Source organism: Lagenorhynchus albirostris, chromosome 12, assembly GCF_949774975.1.
Source record: "Lagenorhynchus albirostris chromosome 12, mLagAlb1.1, whole genome shotgun sequence".
NCBI classification, from domain to species: Eukaryota; Metazoa; Chordata; class Mammalia; order Artiodactyla; family Delphinidae; genus Lagenorhynchus; species Lagenorhynchus albirostris.
Genome location: NC_083106.1, coordinates 49022033 through 49038498, shown reverse-complemented (window position 1 = coordinate 49038498; position 16466 = coordinate 49022033). Strand labels below are relative to the sequence as shown.

The 16466-nt window shown below is 41.2% G+C and overlaps 1 protein-coding gene across 1 annotated transcript in view; it reads left to right on the top strand.

Moving 5' to 3' along the window:
• The window catches only part of FIG4 (FIG4 phosphoinositide 5-phosphatase), a 136995-nt gene that overhangs the window by 49016 nt on the left and 71513 nt on the right, over window positions 1-16466 (top strand). Inside the window, exons 11-15 of the mRNA XM_060167971.1 lie at window positions 7899-8032; window positions 9321-9437; window positions 11197-11242; window positions 12295-12443; window positions 13454-13620. Coding sequence (XP_060023954.1) covers window positions 7899-8032; window positions 9321-9437; window positions 11197-11242; window positions 12295-12443; window positions 13454-13620 — 613 coding nt within the window. The remainder of the gene's footprint in view (window positions 1-7898; window positions 8033-9320; window positions 9438-11196; window positions 11243-12294; window positions 12444-13453; window positions 13621-16466) is intronic.

The following is a 16466-nucleotide window of genomic DNA, read 5'->3' as shown; positions in this document are numbered from 1 at the left end:
AAAAGAAGAAGTAAATCTGTCACTGTTTGCAGATGACATGATACTATACACAGAGAATCCTAAAGATGCTACCAGAAAACCACTAGAGCTAATCAATGAACTTGGTAATGTAGCAGGTTACAAAATTAATGCACAGAAATCTCTTGCATTCTTATACACTAATGATGAAAAATCTGAAAGAGAAATTAAGCAAACACTCCCATTTACCATTGCAACAAAAAGAATAAAATACCTAAGAATAAACCTACCTAAGGAGACAAGAAACCTATATGCAGAAAACTATAAGACACTGATGAAAGAAATTAAAGATGATACAAACAGATGGAGAGATACCATGTTCTTGGATTGGAAGAATCAACATTGTGAAAATGACTGTACTACCCAGAGCAATCTACAGATTCAGTGCAATCCCTATCAAACTACCAATGGCATTTTTCACATAGCTAGAACAAAAAATTTCACAATTTGTATGGAAACACAAAAGAACCCAAACAGCCAAAGCAATCTTGAGAAGGAAAAATGGAGCTGGAGGAATCAGGCTCCCGGAGTTCAGACTATACTACAAAACTACAGTCATCAAGACAGTATGGTACTGGCAAAAAAAAAAACAGAAAGATAGATCAATGGAACAGGATAGAAAGCCCAGAGATAAACCCATGCACATGTGGTCACCTTATCTTTGATAAAGGAGGCAAGAGTATACAATGGAGTAAAGACAGCCTCTTCAATAAGTGGTGCTGGGAAAACTGGACAGCTACATGTAAAAGAATGAAATTAGAACACTTCCTAACACCATACACAAAAATAAACTCAAAATGGATTAAAGACCTAAATGTAAGGCCAGACACTATCAAACTCTGAGAGGAAAACATAGGCATGTACACTCTATGACATAAATCACAGCAAGATCCTTTTTGACCCACCTCTTAGAGAAATGGAAATAAAAGCAAAAATAAACAAATGGGACCTAATGAAACTTAAAAGCTTTTGCACAGCAAAGGACACCATAAACAAGATGAAAAGACCACCCTCCGAATGGGAGAAAATATTTGCAAATGAAGCAACTGACAAAGAATTAATCTCTAAAATTTACAAGCAGCTCACGTAGCTCAATATCAAAAAAACAAACAACCCAATCCAAAAACGGGCAGAAGACCTAAATAGATATTTCTCCAGAGAAGACATACAGATTGCCAACAAACACATGGAAGAATGCTGAACATCACTAATCATTAGAGAAATGCAAATCAAAACTACAATGAAGTATCACCTCACACCAGTCAGAATGGCCATCATCAAAAAAATCTACAAACTATAAATGCTGGAGAGGGTGTGGAGAAAAGGGAACCCTCTTGTGCTGTTGGTGGGAATGTAAATTGATACAGCCACTATGGAGAACAGTATGGAGGTTCCTTAAAAAACTAGAAATAGAACTACCATACGACCCAGCAATCCCACTACTGGGCATATACCCTGAGAAAACCATAATTCACAAAGAGTCATGTACCACAATGTTCATTGCAGCTCTGTTTACAGTAGCCAGGACATGGAAGCACCCTAAGTGTCCATCAACAGATGAATGGATAAAGAAGATGTGGCACATATATACAATGGAATATTACTCAGCCATAAAAAGAAATGAAATTGAGTTATTTGTAGTGCGGTGGATGGACCTAGAGACTGTCATACAGAGTGAAGTAAGTCAGAAAAGGAAAAACATAATACTATATGCTAACACATATACATGGAACCAAAAAAAAAATGGTTCTGAAAAACCTAGGGACAGGACAGGAATAAAAACACAGATGTAGAGAATGGACTTGAGGACACAGGGAGGGGGAAGGATAAGCTGGGACGAAGTGAGAGAGTGGCATGGACATACATACACTATCAAATGTAAAATAGATAGCTAGTGGGAAGCAGCTGCATAGCACAGGGAGATCGGCTCCATGCTTTGTGTCCACCTAGAGGGGTGGGATAGGGAGGGTGAGAGGGAGACGACGCAAGAGGGAGGAGATATGGGTATGTAAGTATACATATAGCTGATCACTTTGTTATAAAGCAGAAACTAACACACCATTGTAAAGCAATTATACTCCAGCAAAGATGTTAAAAAAAATCAGAAACCAATAATAAAATAATACTGAATTCTATATTTTAAAAACAAATCATAGCTGTCTCTGTTGCAATGAAGTGAAATGGAAGATTCTCATTCTGTGGCCAGGAAAACTCTGAGTGTATGAAAAGCAAGGGTTTTGTTATATTATGTTTGTGGCAGTTGGCCGACAAACTAGTAGTATCTCAGATTATTCTGAGAAGTTGGTTAGTAAGTATAATTCAATTTAATTAAAAACCAAGTAATCCTATGTCCATTTAGCCCACCATTTGACAAGCAGTTCTGAAGGTTTCCTTTGTGCCAGGGCAATCATAGAAGCAGTGGCTGCCTTCCCAGGGCTACCAGCCTAACAGAGGAGATGGTGAAGTGATGCAGAGGTACCGACACTGGGTTACGATGCTATGAGAGCTTATAAGGGGAAAGAAGTCTTCCCTGAGGAAGCGATGAGTCAGCTCAGCCTGAACGAAGAGGCATTAACAAGGCCAAGAAGAAAGAAAACAGCAGGTACAAAGGCCCTGAGACAGGAGGGGATTTGGTGGATTTAAGGAAGAAAAGGCTTGTCTGGCTGGGTCCCAGAGGATGAGGGAGTTATGCCAGACATGCAGAGCCTTGTAGGGTGTGTTAATGAGTCTGGTCTTTATCCTGACTTTCCAAAACCATTGAAGGTTTTGTATGGCTGAGAGGATGGTGATCAGATTTCTGTTTTGAAAAGATTGTCCTGACCTCAATCTAGAGAATGAATGGATTGGTACAAGGCTAAAGTCTATGTTGGAAGACCACATAGGTGGCTGTTAGAATTATCCAGAAAAGGGTAACTGGCCTAAACTCGGGTGGTGTGGTAGAGGTGGAGAGAAGTGGACACAGGCAGTAGACTCAGTGATGAGCTGGGTCTGATATGAGGGAGAGGGAGATGTCAGGCTTGATTCCTAGGTTTCTGGCGAGTATTAGGTGGATGGATGGTGATGCCATTCGCTGAGCCAGGGACCGTGGACTCAGTCTGTGAGGGAAGATGGTGAGTACGGTTTGGATGTGCTGAGGTTTGAGATGGATTGAGTCCTGTCAGAGGAGCTGGCAAGTGAGTGGCCAGTGTGTGAGATAGAAGCTCAGGAGAGAGGTCTGGGCTGAGATGTGATTTTGTGGCTCATGTGTGTCCCAGCGATATTTGAAGACATGGGCATGGAGGTGATGCCCATTTAGAGGGTTCAGAGTGGGAAGAGGGAAGAGCCTCCAGTCTTGTCTTGAGGACCCCCCAGCTCTTAATGTCCAGTTAGAGCAGGCAGAGTCTGTAAAGGAGCCTGGGAAAGAACAGACAGAAAAGTAGGAGGAAAACCAGATGAGTGCCGTGTTATGAGAGCTAAGAGAAAGCGTGTTTCATGAGGAAGGAAGTAAGCAATCAACAGTGGCAAAGGCTGCTGACAGGTCAAGTAAGATGAAAACAGGAAATATGCTCCTTGTGTTACCAACACTGAGAGCACTGACTGAAGTGGACTGAGCTGTAGGAGGACTTCCCTCGTCCTGGGGAAATGAAGTACCTAATGAGAAATGAAGAGTTGGTGTTTTCATCAGTATGGTTTTTTTTGTTTTCTTTTGTTTTTAAGAGAGCATAATGCTGTGTTTAAAAGCCTGTGGGAAGGATCCATTTGGGATCCTTGAGAGGTATAAAACACAGGAGAGAGAAAGGACGATCAGGGGCATCATGTGCTTCAGAAAGGAGGAAATCTGAAACATGGAGGGAGGAATTATTTTAATGGGAGGACAGAGAATAGTAAGGGTACGTGTGTGTGTGTGTGTGTGTGTGTGTTGTGTACGTGTACATGCTCCTTCCTGATAACTTTAACTTCTCCTTAAGGTAAGAGGGACGGTCACCTGCTCAGAGCAGAGGTTTGAGGGTGGTGGAAGTTTCACAGCCTTCATGTATGTGCGAGGGTGGATTGACCAGAGACCTCCAGGAAATGCTAAGGGCTAATTTCAGGTTGGTGATCAGGATTTCTTTCTTTTTTTTTTAATTAATTAATTTATTTTTGGCTGCGTTGGGTCTTTGTTGCTGCACGTGGGCTTTCTCTAGTTGCAGTGAGTAGAGGCTACTCTTCATTGTGGTGCGAGGGCTTCTCATTGCAGTGGCTTCTCTTGTTGCGGAGCATGGGCTCCAGGTGCGTGGGCTTCAGTAGTTGCAGCACACGGGCTCAGTAGTTGCAGCTCGCGGGCTCTAGAGCGCAAGCTCAGCAGTTGTGGTGCATGGGCTTAATTGCTCCGCGGCATGTGGGATCTTCCAGGACCAGGGATCGAACCCGTGTCCTCTGCATTGGCAGGCAGATTCTTAACCACTGCGCCACGAGGGAAGTCCCCCAAGATTTCTTAAATTCTGCTATTGCCTGACTTTTCCTGGCAGGGCTTGTGTATGGCTGTGAGCACAGAGGAAGTAGATAATTGGGTTCGTTCAGTTCTGCCAGGCAGGCGTGATGTAGAAAGACAGATAATAGGAGTTTTGGATGTTGGCGGAAGTCTAATTGAAGCAGACCATGAAACCTGAGCTGGAGGAGGGGGAGTGTTGGAAAGGGTGATGAAGAAAGCAGTGCTGTCGGTGGACTGGGGTCCTGGTGAGGTGGGGTGTTTAAAACAAGCCATCTGAAAATAAAAGAGGTTCTGGATAAGAAATGTTGAAGGCAGAGGAGTTACCTGTGGTGATGACTTGATCTGAGATGTGAGGGTGGGAAGGATGGCTTAGCTAGAGTGGAGGAGGAACAGGTACTGGGAGCCGCCCAGGAGCGGGGCACAGACCGAGATCCAGTTGCGGGGAAAAGACCGTAGAACCAAGTGCGAGGATTCAGAGGAGCAGGGTGTGTGTGTGTGCCTGTGAGCGTGTGGCTCCGGAGGAGGGGAGTGGGGAGGAGGGGCTGGGGACAGTGAGGCAGGAAGCTTTATTTCTTCCTTTGTTGCTCTTTGCTTTATGAAATTATTGCATCCTATGAGGGATTGACTTTGTAAAATAAATTATTCAGGTATTAAATACATCATTTTTTAGACTTTGGTTCACATCAGTTCAGAAGTTTCATTTTCACCTCTCTCCCCCATCAACTCAGAATAACATACGGCAATAGGTGGATGGTCCACAGCCTCAGCCTGATATTGAACAGCAGCTATAAGAGACATAATCAAAAAATTCAAAAAGGAAAACTCTAGTAATAAGAACCCTCATGAACACTTTTCTAGTAAGCTATAAGCCATAAGAGATTGTTAGTATAGAAATAAATTATTGCTGAAGCACTAAATTACAAGGTTATCGCTAGAACATAAACATCGACCTTAATTAGTGCATTTTCTTCATATTTTAGAGTCCTTATAGTGTGGTTAAAAGCTATGGTTAAGTGGAAATTCAGTTTATGATGTTTGAAATAATGTATTTCTCTATTAAATATGCAGGTTCAAAATATAATATCAGATACGTGTGGTTGTAAAGTGTTCCTGCCCAGCTTTCTCAAATGAACATTTATTTCTTAATATTTAAAGGGCAGTCAGTGGATTTTAAAATTGTCCTTGTTTATTGTTTCATTGCCATAAAAATCCTGGCAATAACTAGAAAATTGTTTGGAGATTAAGTTGCTGTTTTGTAGAATAGAAAAAAATGTTTTTGTCATTAGTTATCTTATTCATAGGATAAAAGAAGATGTTTATTCAGTTCACTTAGAACTCCTCATTAACTTGTCAAAGAATGTGTGTATGTGTGCGTGTGTGTGTAGCATGATATCAACAGATATTCACTCTTTATTCTGCCTCCGCATGAAGTGTCTAAAGTGGAATACTTTTCTTGATTTCTCTTTTGCCCTGTGTTGTGCACTATCTCCTGCCCTCCCTCCACTCCACCATGTGGAGGTTTGAGACACTGCTTGTCAGACATTTTGGAGCAATCCTTATACTGTCATTGCTTCTACTGGGGATCAGTAGGAAGCCAACCAGGGATCTGATGTCATTGTACATCAGAGGACTTTAATCCGGGGTCCATGGACGGCCATTGGTGGGGGGGTGTCTCTGAACCCTTTGAAACAATCACTTGCATATGTGAAGTTTTCATCTGGTTGTTAAAGGGGTCTGTGACCAAAGAAGTTCGATGAAACAATCCACTAGCTAATCCACTGTGGGCAGACAATGCATAAAGCAGATTCTTTACATAGACATGATTGAAAGTTGATGAAATAACCTTCTCTCTCTGTCTCATTAAATGTCAGATTTGATATAAGAAATTCAAAAACTTTTTGTTTCTCTAGCTGGCTTAAAGTGCTTTTGAGAAAATTACAGGTATACAATTTAATTTTCTCAGATGTAAAAATAAGCTAAATATTTGTTCATCCCAAACTGATTTAATGCTGTTCTTAAGCAGTTCTTAACTAATTCCTCCATACATACAGCTGTGCAAAATAGATACCCCTTTTCTGTTTCCTCAGTGATTATCTAATTAAATTCATGACAGTTGAAAAGTAATCACCATGGTTGAAAACAGTGTAGACCTATTTTGATGCCAGCAATAGTACCTCAGTGCTGTATCCATATTGCTGAATTAATTGTTTTTTGTTTGTTTCTATGTGAAGTCCTGATCAGGATAACAATAAAGTTAATTTTTATTAATCCTTACCATGTGTCATATGCTCTGATAAGAAACTATCATGTTTCATCTCAGTTAAACCTCACATTAATCCTTTAAGTGAGATACTTCTGTTACCCATTTTATAGACGAAGAAATGGAGGCCAAGGAAAGTTGAGAACCTTGCTCAAGGCCATGTGGCTGGTAAGAGGCAGAGCCAGCACTCCAACCACAAAGCTGGACACTATGCACCAGCTCCTCTTGAATGGGAGGCAGTATGATATCTAAGGAGCTACAGCAGGCAAGGAGTGGACAGTCAGGTTTAGTCCCATGAACGCCTCTCAGCATCAGTTCATCCAGCCACAGTGTAAAAGGGGAAGACATGGCTGCCTTGGCTACCTCACGGGGATTTTATGAGAGTCAAGTTTAAAAGCCTATGAACGGGATTTCCCTGGTGGCCCAGTGGTTAAGAATCCGCTTGCCAGTGCAGGAGACACAGGTTCAAGCCCTGGTCCGGGAAGATCCCACATGCCGTGGAGCAACTAAGCCCGCGTCACAATTACTGAGCCTGCGCTCTAGAACCCGTGAGCCACAACTACTGAGCCCATGTGCTGCAACGGCTGAAGCCCACGTGCCTAGAGCCCGTGCTCCGCAACAAGAGAAGCCACCGCAATGGGAAGCCCACGCACCGCAATGAAGAGTAGCCCCCGCTCGCCGCAACTAGAGAAAGCCCGCGCACAACAACGAAGACCCAACACAGCCAAAAAAAAAAAAAAAAGCCTATGAAGGCTGCGAAAGCATTCTCCGCTCTGCCAGTTTGGGGATTAGCCATCTAGGCCCAGTTGATTTCTCTCTGGTCCTTAGCTGGCTGGGGTTGGAGGTTCCTTTCTTCTGGTCCTTAGGAAGTTCTCCTTTGCCAAAGTGGAGTGTGTAGGACAGGGCTGTGTAGGGTGAGCTGGGCTTCTTGGGACTGTAGGAGGTTATGAGGAAGAAATCTGATCTCCTTGAGTCTTTAATGCTCATTATCTGTTGACTGTAATTCAGTGATGCATTTATTTCTTTGCATTATTTTAATTTGAGTAGGTAGGTTTCATTTTTGTATATTTAGCACTTCAGCTTTTTGTCTTAGTGGCAAAGTTATGTTAAAAGTCTGTTCCTCTGATTTAAGGTAGTTAGAACACTGAAAATGTTTAATTTTTGGTAAAGGAACGAGAGAAAAGAAAGCATGAGAGAATTTTGAGTGAAGAACTCGTAGCTGCTGTGACCTACCTCAACCAGTTTTTGCCTCCCGAGCACACGATTATTTATATTCCTTGGGATATGGCCAAGTACACCAAAAGGTGAGCAGATGCTCATACGTCTGGTTATATTTTCCTCTTCTTGTGATGTAAAGTAGCAGGAAGCTGATCTCTCTGGTAAAGTGAATGTTACTTTTTTCATTTCCTTTGTGAACCGGCTTGAGGGGCTGTTTAACTGCTGGTGTATAATTTGAGGGCTTAAATTAGTTGACCAAATTCTTTTTGCCCACCATTTTTACCATTTAGAAATTCTCTTTGAAGTATCTAGTGACCTCAGAACATCTTTACTCTGCTGCTTTTCCTTAAAGGCATTAGCTTCACTTTTTTCTATTTCATTCTTTCTCCCTGTTTAATCACTTTCTCAGACACCACTTTCAGATTATCTCACGCATGGATGAACCAGTACTAACTCTTGACTGTTTATAGTAAATCCAGACCCCTTAGTGTAACGTTAAAGCCCCATCACCTGGTTGGTTCCAGAATGCATAACCTCTTCTTTATTCCCAGGGCTGTTCTGTTCCTGAAAAGCTAACCCCCTGTTCTGTCCCCAGCCAAGGTCCAATTCTGGAACCTTCGTTCCTGTTGTTTCCCCCTGCCCTCCACTGGCTGCTTTCCCACCTCTCTGTCAAGATCTGATTCAAGACTCATCTCATCCAAGGAACTTGCATTCATTTACTAGGGGTCATACAAACATTAGGTTCATATTGAGGTCTCCATTATTTTTAAATGTCACTGTATTGTTTTGCACTTGACTCATTGTACTTTTTTCTGAATCATTTTATGTAGTTAGATACATGTACATGTGCGCACACAGAACACACACACACACACACACACACACACACACACACACACACACACACACACACACACACACACACACACACACACCTTCCCATAGCATAAGCCTGGTTGCAGGTTGGTGCCATTAGTAGTAATTTATTTTCCAGTGTTTTCTTCCACTGCACTGTGCATTGTGCTCTCTTCATATTTCATGAATCCATATTTAACTGACTGCACCCTTGGGGACCGAAAGGCTTTGGGAAAAGCTCTTGCAGGGGGATGTCATGTGCCGAGTTTAAGGCTTGCCAATAGTTGCTATCGAGTTACAGGCCCTTCATGTCTCCTCGTGCCAAATCTTGCTAGTTATTGAGTACACATTGCATTCTAGAAATTAATTCTTACAATGTTCCTATTGAGTACAAACCAGAGATTTTAAAAATTAAATCCCTGAGTATCATTACTGTAGACTTTGCTTTAGATGTGAGAATAAATATGTATTAAGACGTGGGCTGTTCTCACTTCTCTCATTCTTCCTCCTTGCCCTCAGCAAGCTGTGTAATGTTCTGGATCGCCTGAACGTGATTGCAGAAAGTGTGGTGAAGAAAACAGGCTTCTTTGTAAACCGCCCTGATTCATACTGTAGCATTTTGCGGCCAGATGAAAAGTATGTATGGTGTTTTAAAAACCTAAAAGAAATCAAGAATTTTGCTCTTACAGATAAAAAATATTCTAAATATGAGCAGTTTGACTCCTTGGAAGATGGATGACTTTATTCCTTTGGGGAGACAAGACACGCAGCCCATGTGACTGTGGAATGAATGTTCACGATGGCATGCAGTTTCCTCTGCGGGTATATACCCTGAGATGGAAGCCATGGAATCTCTTGCTTCTTAGAATAAACATTACATAAAATATTTCTGTAAAGTAAAATTTTCTGTAATGAATTCTATTCTTCAGTATTAAATAGGAGCAGGAAAAATTTTCTAATAAACCAGTGTATACGTTAGTATTTAACCTAACATTTTAATGAAAATGTATCATTGTATTATAGTTAGTTGCTCACAAGTCTTTCCTCATTACTACTTTCTGAGCACCTTCAGATCAAGCAAATGTGCTTTATTTATCTTTTAAGGGACCAATATTATATATTTCCAGTATTTTATTTTCAGTTAGTAAAGTTAACTATAATGGTACACACACACACACACACACACACACACACACAAAGCAAAAACAAAAAACAACCAACTACTAATGTGTACATCTTTGCAAGTAATCCTTTTGTTATAGTTTGAATTTCGGGGCACCTGTGACCAGGGTCCCCAAGACCACTCCCAGGCTCAGTGATTCACTAGGAGAACTCAAAGGACCCAGCATATTGTTGTTCTCTTGGCTGTGATTTATTACTACCAAACAAAACAAAGCAAAATTAGCCAAGGGGAAAGGCACATGGGATGAAGTCCAGAGGAAATCAGGGGCATGCTTCCAGAGTCCTCTCCTGGTAGAGGCACACAGAGAGCGCTAATTCTCCCAGCGACTTGTGATGTGTGTGTGAAATGTCGCCACCCAGGGGAGATGATGAAAGACTTGGTGCCAGGGTTTTTATTGGAGGTGGTCCTATAGGCAGCCTCTGCCTGGCAGCTTCCAAAATTTCAGACTCGCAGAAGGAAAGGATGTTCAGCAAACCATGTTGTTTCTACAGACGGCTTAGGCACATTGAGCCACTCTTGTCTGTTCTGGGAATGGTGGGAACTGAAGTTCCGGACTCCAGCCACGGGCCAGCCTTGTAAGCAGGCCTTTCTGAGGATGGCAGTCAGGCCTGCTGTGTTATTTTCTTCACTGCACCTTGTTTTAAATAATTAAAATATTTTAAATAATTAAAATAGTAATATCATGATATAGTACTTATGTAATAAGAACATTTCCCCAGGCATTCATTAGCACGTGGAGAAAGTATGTAGGAAAGAAAATAATAAGGAAGACTGTAAAAACAAAAGCTCCATGAAGAAAAGCTGGAGGAGGTGGGGCCTCCTGATGTTGAGGCGAGAAGGATCAGGCTTGGAAGATTTTATTATAAAGTTGCCCTGCAATTATTAGTCATGTCTGTAGAGACCAAACAGGAAATGCGCTTAAATTAAAGCACGAGAGATTTTGGTTGAACATGGATGACAAAATGCTAAGAGTGTAGGGCTGGAGCAGGTTAAGATGCTCCTTTCCTGGTCTCCCTTTAGCGCATGGATAGCATTCCGTCTCTGTGACTTGCATATTCACTTTCCTGAGAGAATGAAAGTAAACTGAATCAGCTGATTATTCAGGGGCATTCAGCCCTATTACTTTGATTCTTAATAAAGAGCTAGTACCAAATATGAATATAGATTATGTTATTAAAAATTTTTAATTAAAGCATGTATTTTTAAACACAGGTGGAATGAACTAGGAGGATGTGTGATTTCCACCGGTCGCCTGCAGGTATAGATGACATTGTATTAATAATGAATAGAATCTGTATCCAGTGTATGATGTTTTCTGAAAGCAACCATGGAGAGAGATACTGCTTATTGAATGCAAAATTATTAATCATTTGAGAATGAGGTTTTTTTAAAAATATGTTTATTTATTTATTTTTGGCTGCGTTGGGTCTTCGTTGCTGCTTTCTAGTGGCGGTGAGCAGGGGCTATGCTTCATTGTGGTGCACGGGCTTCTCATTGCGGTGGCTTCCCTTGTTGTGGAGCACGGGCTCTAGGCGTATGGGCTTCAGTAGTTGTGGCATGTGGGCTTCAGTAGTTGTGGCATGTGGGCTTCAGTAGTTGTGGCTTGCAGGCTCTAAGAGCGCAGGCTCAGTAATTGTGGCGCACGGGCTTAGTTGCTCCGCGGCATGTGGGATCTTCCCGGACCAGGGCTGGAAGCCATGTCCCCTGCACTGGCAGGCAGATTCTTAACCACTGCACCACCAGGGAAGTCCTGAGAATGAGTTTTAAAAGCCTTACTGCTAGTGTTTAACTCTTGCGAAGGATGTGTAGCTGAAATAATAATCGCCCACAGATTTTTTCTATATAGTATAAATTTTGTTATTGGAAATAGAACCATAAACAGAAATGTGAAAAGAATAAATTAGAAAGACTTTGGAAAATGAACCAAATACAACAGTATATATATTAATTATGCTTTAAGAATGAAATGGCCTCACCCACTGAATATTTTAGTTTGTACAGTAAAGGAGATAGATCAGGGAAAAAAGCACATATTTTACTAATTGATACATGTGGAAAATGTTAGCTATTTTTATCTTGTTAAACTAAAGAAAATAATTCAAATATAGACTAGAGGGTGCAATGATGCTGTTGCAGCAGTATTAAATGAACAGCAAATATAACCTTTTATAATGAAAAAAATGTTCATTATTTGTTCAGGAATAATACCCTGCCTGCAGCTATCTTCTATTGCTTAAAGAAATCTATAGTAGGATGGAGGTAGTTTTGGTGACTGAATAATGAATGACAGTTCAAGGTGTTTCTCTTTAGACTGGTGTTCTTCGAACCAACTGTGTGGACTGTTTGGATCGCACCAACACAGCACAGTTTATGGTGGGGAAATGTGCTCTGGCTTATCAGCTGTATTCCTTGGGCTTAATTGACAAACCGAATCTACAGTTTGATACAGATGCAGTTAGGTAAGCCTTATTTTCTGCCTTTCGAATGCTGGTAATGACAGAAAGCAAACCTGATTAATAAGGACTTTTATGAACTTGTTTCTCCTTTCAGCTTCTCAAAAACCATGTTGTTAAAAGACATTATTCAAATTAATTTGGTAATATATATTTCTGTTAAAGCCTTGTGTATTGTTACCATGGTTTTTATTTTCCTATTTGTGTTAATTATCAATAAACATTATGTACTTTAGATAAATCCAAACTAGTGGGTTTTTTAAGAAATAAATCCAGACTGCATTAGGGAAAAAAAGTAATAAGCCTTCATATATTTTGAATTAAACATATAAGACAGATAAAACATTGATTCTTCAGTAAGGAATACTGTTTATTCACTGGCCGTTGGGTCCATGACATTGTGTGAAGTACCATTTCTTGAAAATGCAGTGATCGCTGTTATAGGTCCTCTGAGATAGTCATAAAGGCTCTGTCAAAAAAAAAGCGATGAGCTTACAAATGGCCAGGTCCTCAGATATCACTGCACTAAAAAGTCTTTGACAGGCACTTGAAGAAACATAAGTTTCAAACGTGTATTTCTAGGAAAGAATATGGTTTGTTTGTGACAAGAGCATGTCCTTTTTCCCAAAGGCAATTCAGAGAGAACAGAAAATTCTGTCGTGGGAGGTAAATTGATTTGGCAGGCTGCAAAAAGTTAGGATTCTTTTAATAGAGTTAAAACCACCTTGGTCTGGCTTTGATGGGTTATGCTTTTGGTGCCCCTGCTATATATATATATATATATATATATATATATATATATAGCATTTTCTTTGACTTTGTTGCTTATTAGACCATTACTATAAAATATAATATATTTTGTATGTGCATATATCTTCAAGATGTTGAAGAGTCTACTTGAAAAGAAAGGCTTAGAGGAATTCATAAAGTAAAATACTTGTTTTGAGTCCACAGCTAAGTGAATACGTGTGTAATACTTTGGGTGAAATTCTTTAGTGTTTGTATGTTTTGCTTAGGTTATTTGAGGAACTCTATGAAGATCATGGGGATACCCTGTCCCTTCAGTATGGTGGTTCCCAACTTGTTCATCGTGTAAAAACCTACAGAAAGATAGCGCCGTGGACCCAGCACTCAAAAGACATCATGCAGACCCTGTCTAGATATTACAGCAATGCCTTTTCAGGTAATTCTGGAGTTATATGCATTTCTAAGACTTATCCTGATGTGCATTTTTCTCTTATACTTTTTTTTTAAGCTAACTGAATAAAGTCAAAATTAAATATTTTAAAAGTTTAAATAAAACAGTCTGTCACTTAAGAGGTACTCAGTAAATATTTGTTCAGTAAATGAATGAATAAACTTTGTATTTTAAATAGGGCACTTTGGCCACCCATAATTAGAGCTTTTACGTACTTGAGAATATTTGATTCCTTGGCTTCTGCCTTGTTCTGAATTTCTGCTTGCAAAACATAGATAAATTTGTTCAAGAGTGTTGAGTAATTATTTTAAATAGAGTTCATCATTTTAACAATTGTCTAAGAATGTAAATATCACTGATTCTTTTAAATGTCAGCTAGAAATGAGTTGTAACATTAACACTAAATTTTACTCTTATTTTATGACTTGGGAATACTAAAAGAAACAGGTGGTTAAAGTGGCACTTTTCCTGCCTCCATTCTGATGGGATTTCCAAAACAATAGATAGGAAAGTGATTGTGAGACAGACCCCACGCACAGAATTTATAAAGGAAGTGCTCAGGCTGATTCCGTGAGTCTTGGACTCTTGAACCAGATCGAAGATAAAAACGTTTACAGAATGTAGAGAAGAGATTGGTAAAGAGAGTCTTCGGAGTGCACTGTTGCCGTGCAGTGACTGTCACCCACCCCTACTCCTTCACCTCCAGCCTAGAGAGAACTAGGACTCTGGACAAGCTTAATGTAGTGCTCTGTTGTTGGAGGGACCCCATGGAGCTGTTGGCTTTGGACTGCTGTGTAGCAAAGCTGAAGCAGAGGGAGGGGCTGAGGAGAGGGCTGCCATGTTGGGAATGGCCTACCCTCCCAGAGTTGGTTAGGCCAAAGGATCCTTGAGTGTTTATAGGTGCCCAGAGGTAGGCCTCACGGGGGAGAGTGCTGGCGTGGTTTTGGCGTAGGTCCTGGCCAGAGGGACCATAGCAGCAGGAACCAGGAAGTGATCACTGGATTCCCAAGGAAGGAGTAGAAAGAAAATGCCTGATGTGAGAAGATACATGTGCTCACACCAGGGGAACTGCAGGAGAGTCCCCAGTGTTGGGAACCTCAGAAGAGTGCCTGAAAATATCCATAAAAGAGTCAGCTTTCAACATTTCCTATGCCCAGAGAGAATGCAAAGGCTAAACTGCTACTAACAGTTTGGTATACTACTGTTCAAGCGTGTTAGTTTTCTGTGCTATCTAACAAATTACTAAAAAGTTAGCAGCTTAAAACAACATGTATTCATTATCTCATGATTTCTGTGGGTCAGAATTCCAAGCACAGTTTAGCTGGGTTCTCTGCACAGGGTCTCACAAAGCTATAGTCAAGATGTCAGTCAGGCTGTGGTCTCATCTGGAGGCCTGATTCAGGCCTCCACTTCCCTGCTCATGTGTTTGTTGGTGGAATTCAACTCCTTGCAGTTCCGCGTGGACTTGTTCCTTGTAGGACTCATAGCGACTTGCGTCTTCATAGCTGGCATGTGGAAGACGGTCTCTAGAATGAGTCTGCTAGCAAGACAGAGTCTTATATAACATAATGTAATCATTGGGGTGACATGCCATCACTTTGCCATATCTCTGTTGCTCAGAAGCAAATCATTGGTCCCACCCACACACAAGCACAATCTGTGTCAGTTTCCTAAGGCTGTTGTAACAAAATAATACAAACTAGATGACTTAAAACAATAGAAACTTATCTCACAGTTTGGGGGTAGAAGTTCAATGTCACGTTGTCAGCAGAGCCAAGTTCACTCTGAAACCCACAGGAGAATGCTTCTTCCTAGATTCTGATATTTTGCCAGCAAGTCCTTGGTGTTCCTTGGCTTGCAACTGCAGCACTGCAATCTCTGCTTCCATTGTCACATGGTCTTCTTCCTTTGTGTGTCTAGGTCTGTGTCCCATTTCCCTCTTCCTGTAGGGACACCAGTCATACTGGGTTAGGGTCTACCCTAATTCAGTATAACATCATCTTGACTTGATTATGTCTGCAAAGACCCTAATTTCAAATAAGATTACATTAATGGGTATTGGGGTTTAGGGCTTCAGTATATTTTTTTAGGGAGACACAATTCACTACACAGCACAGATTATGACACTAAGGCATGAACAGCAGGAAGTGGAGAGCATGGGGGTCACTTTGGAGTCCACCACATCAAGTAAGACCATCTCTATTTACACACTATGGAGGGGTCGGAAACAGGTTGGCAGCCTGGCGGGCGTGGGAGGGATGTGCAGGACAGACCTAGAGGTCCTGGATGGTCTGGCCCCACCTACCTTGCCATCCTGCCTTTCACGCCATTCCCATCCCCCATCACCGCTCTCCAGACACACGGACCTTCTCACTGTTTCCTGAGTAAGTTAGGCTTCTTCTGCCGCAGGCTCTTGCTGCACCCATTGGAACACATGACTGCAGTCTTTTGAGCTTTAGAGCTCACTCTCCTTTCACTTCCTCAAGGAAGGTACTCAGTTTCTGTTCTTGTAACGTTCTCTACCTTTGTAGCACTTGGCACAATTGCACTTAAATTGTTAACTGTACTATTAGTCGTGTTGTGTGTCCCCCCCGCCCCTACCGTGACACCCAAGAGCTCTGTGAGCATCTCGTTCACTATGGTGTCCCTAATGCCTTGCTCATGGCACAAGAACTATTTATGGAATGAATTAATAAATGCATGAGTTAATCCATTCCCTGTGTTCTCTCAACTTCCCCTTTTCCCTGAATTAAGAAATTGACAGGACTAAGTGTGTCAGCCTAATAACATGTAGCCTATCAGTAATGCTCTTAGGCTGCTCAGATCATGTC